Source organism: Rhodamnia argentea, chromosome 1 (genome assembly GCF_020921035.1).
Source record: "Rhodamnia argentea isolate NSW1041297 chromosome 1, ASM2092103v1, whole genome shotgun sequence".
NCBI classification, from domain to species: Eukaryota; Viridiplantae; Streptophyta; class Magnoliopsida; order Myrtales; family Myrtaceae; genus Rhodamnia; species Rhodamnia argentea.
Window position 1 is genome coordinate 18,514,276 of NC_063150.1, and position 3,535 is coordinate 18,517,810.

Genomic DNA, 3,535 nt, shown 5'->3' on the forward strand with positions numbered 1-3,535 from the left:
TTCAAACTCAAACCCTCTAGATAACTCAGTATTCCCATATTTACAGTATGAGAATCCAAAAAACGAAAAACATTCAGCAAAATATGCAGAGCACCTCATGACTCCACCTGTTGGAGAGATCGGAAGGACTCAGATGGAGATGAATCTACCCTTTGAAGACACAAAAAATAAAGAAAGGAAATACAACAAATATAAAAGACAACCGGAGGATGGTCGGCAGAATGTATAGCAGGAAGATCGGCACATTTCGTCAGGGCACGCTCTCATCGGGTGTCTATAGTTTTCCTAAATTATAAGCTTCCGAGGTATTTGCTTCTTTCGTGTAGTCAGATTTGGAAGGGTGAGAATCCTGATGAGGGCGCTATCATATCGGCTTTCTCATTTGCCTCTCGCTCCTTTGTTGGAATCTCGGAGCTGCAACAAGATTTATGAATCGCATTAGAGAGCAGAAAACAAGAAATGGTTCGATTTGGAAGGGAGACTGTTTGAGTGAACATTGCGGGTACCTATTCCATTCACTTCGGAAGTCCTCATGATTCTAAGTCTCTTGACAGCTGTGAGGAACATCCTATTGAGCAATCAAATATGAGCATTAGGAATGACAATTAACAAACTCGGAGCAGCACTGCATGCTTCTTGTTTATTCAGATCCAGTACAAGAGACGGTGCCAGTCGTTTATCAAAAAAATCTAGTCCTAATCAGATCTGCTATTTCCACTTCCGCTAAATCTATCATTTGCCAGTCCTCAACTGCTAAACAGTTTACATGCTTCCTTGAAAAGTCAAATGCCAATCCACCAAAGCCAGAACAAACTCAGGAAAAGACGATCAATTCAACAAAAGTTCACCGATTTGGTTGAATTGATTCGAGAAAATAAAATGTGAGTTCACGACTTACCCCCAAGGAACATCTCCAATGAGCATCCAGTCTCCCTCTTTATCTTCATAAGTTAGCACAAACTCAGAACATCCATTGAGAAGCTTCGAGGACTTCTTGACCTGCCTATTTCCTTCAACCCCTAATAATTTAAAGCATGAACAATTAACTGACTACAATAAGAAGCAATTGCTTATTCACCTTAACCTTGACTTTACTGCTTGTAACTCGTGATAGCTTTACAAAGTCGTGTTTCAAGTTCATTCCATATTGTGAGCATTTATAATTTAGCCCCTGAGATTAAGTTATTAATTTACTCTGAGCAGTAAGAAAGTGTCTAGTCATGCTTGCGCAAATTCCCAGGTTTAACATATTGTCTATGTCATATCCAAGATTTCTCTGTAATTTTGTTTCAGACCCCATCAACTTTCAGGACAAAAAGTGAATAGCCCCCGCTCTACCTTTAATACAGCAAAGATTACGTCCAGAAAAAACATGAATAGAAAAGGGTCAAAACAATTAAACGAAAGGATGAGATTTACCAGTTAAATCAACAGTTTTGGCAGGTCGGAAGAACATGTCTTCCAAAGCTTGAGCTAGAGTCTCATAACAAGCATGAGCATTCAAGTCCACTTTCCTTCCGATGGGGATCCCATCCATGTTCACCTTCACAAACCCGATATTCCTTTGCTCTCTGCTGTCAACATCAGTCTTGCCACCAGTACGCATTTTGTCCTCCGAACCATCCTTTGACTTGCTCTTTTCATTCGGTGATAGGTCGTCCTCGGCTCGAGGAGCCTTTGAGAGGTTGACCAGGCTGTTCATCCTGTATGCCCTTATAGGTGGCCATCCTACAACCTGACTGCACTCATCAACCGAATCACAGTATATATCAGACTGAGAATATAGAGATAAGAGTAATGACATTGCAAAGTTGAAATGAAGATTAGGTAGCACGTAGTAGAATCAGTAATCAGCCCACCTAAGAGATTCGAAGAGAGACAAATTTAAATTTTACAAGAGTCATCTACATCAAATATGGAAGCAAAAACCATGATATAGCAGACAACTGAGACATAGGAGGTGGGACGAGGTGTCGGGTTCAAACCTCCACACCAGCATGTGTTTAGATGTTTATTTTCCCCCTGTATTCCTAATTACAGTACCAACAGGATACACATGATTATTATGCAGAAACGCAATCGGATCCCCACCAACAAATCTTACAAAAAGGGCAACTACATCATAAATTAAATGCTGCGAATTGAACACGAACACCCTTAGAAACATGACTTTTTCTGTTACTTACTAATCCGCAGTTTCTTTAGATGTTTTACCAGGGAAAACAAACAGACTAGTCATGGCAGAAATATGGGAAAAATTAAAAACAAAACTATGGGATGATTAGGCTCAGACAATCGACAAGTTCGCCAGAGGAAGAACATGCCCACATAGGAAAACTCAAGAACGAGTCTGAAAACTACACTTAAAAAGGATACCAAACTTTGCCAAGATGAGCAAGGCTCTGTACCTGACGACCTGGTCAAGAACATTAATTAACACTTAACGCAGACGTTTGACATTCGTTGTGCCCGAATATATTTTTGCTTAATGAAATTTTAAAATTGAAAAGAAGAGACATTTCTCTGTTCCAATATAATGAACATCACGTACGCACTTCATATTTTTTGAGAAAACTCTAAAGTTACTTTGATAAACAATGAACTCTCTTCAAGTCCAGTTTAATGCTTTTCCCCATCACAGCCAGAGATATTCTAGGAAGTCACGACTGATCACATTTGAATCTTTGTTTTGTCACCATTTTCTCCGCAACCAAACTCCAATATGTGAACATCTCAAGTAAAGATATCATATCATGATCCTGACCTTCCGGAGGTGGGGGATCCGCCGCCACCTTCCTGCGAGACGGACTCGTCGGCGGTCCTCTTGGTCCCCACCGACGAAGGGAAGTCGCGGGCCGTCAAGATCCTGCCGCGCGGCTCGCGGGCCGAGACGCGCTTGCCGCCACCGCCCACGCTGAGCCCGAGGCCCAGCTCGAGCTCCGCCTCTTCTCCCGCCGAGTCGAGCTTCGGCGCGGCCGACTCACGGCCGCGAGCAGGTGGGGGTTCCATGAACAACACAGAGAGAGAGAGAGAGAGAGAGAGAGAGAGAGAGAGAGGGATGACAAGAGAGAGAGTTTGTGTGAAGGAGAGAGCTTCTTGGGTTGGCGTTTTTGAGGGGAAGCTGGGAAGGGGGAGGAGGAGTGGTGAGTGGAGAGAGAGAGAGAGAGAATGGTGTTTGGCAATGATGATGGTGAAGAAGAAGAAGGAGGAAGGAGGAGATGGTGATGATGGTTTTTTGGGGGATGGTGGGGCCCCTATGTCTGGCTAGTGCGCTCACCACTCCCTTTCTCTCTCTATCTCTAGACAGTTATGATGCTCATGGCCATCATCATCATCTCCATTCCCATGCATTCTGCATTCCCCCCCCTCTCTCTCTCTCTCTCTCTCTCTCTATATCCTCTTTTCTCTCTCTCTTGCTCTTTTTTTCCTTCCCTCCTTTATTTTTGTGGGAAAGAGATGAAAAAGAGCTTTCTTTTTCTTATGCTCTTTTTATTTATTTTTCTCTCTTTTTGTGCCCTTTTTTTTTAAGAGGGTG

The 3,535-nt window shown here is 42.8% G+C and overlaps 1 protein-coding gene across 1 annotated transcript; it reads right to left on the minus strand.

Moving 5' to 3' along the window:
- On the minus strand, window positions 1-3,183 carry LOC115755025 (auxin-responsive protein IAA13-like). Its single transcript, XM_030694262.2, has 6 exons — window positions 3,075-3,183; window positions 2,765-3,040; window positions 1,420-1,739; window positions 899-1,019; window positions 507-568; window positions 1-414 (listed from the first exon to the last, which is right to left on the minus strand). Exons 2-6 carry the CDS (start codon window positions 3,007-3,009, stop codon window positions 365-367), a joined length of 798 nt encoding a protein of 265 aa, XP_030550122.2. The 5' UTR covers window positions 3,010-3,040; window positions 3,075-3,183; the 3' UTR covers window positions 1-364.
- Window positions 3,184-3,535: the final 352 nt, after the last annotated feature.

Excerpts from the sequence above, each read along its gene's own strand:
- LOC115755025 (XM_030694262.2), bottom strand. The coding sequence starts at position 3,009 with ATGGAACCCCCACCTGCTCGCGGCCGTGAGTCGGCCGCGCCGAAGCTC. Across the intron at positions 569-898 it reads ATTGGAGATGTTCCTTGGGG|GATGTTCCTCACAGCTGTCA; the intron begins GTAAGTCGTGAA and ends ATTGCTCAATAG. Across the intron at positions 415-506 it reads TTCCGAAGTGAATGGAATAG|CTCCGAGATTCCAACAAAGG; the intron begins GTACCCGCAATG and ends ATCTTGTTGCAG.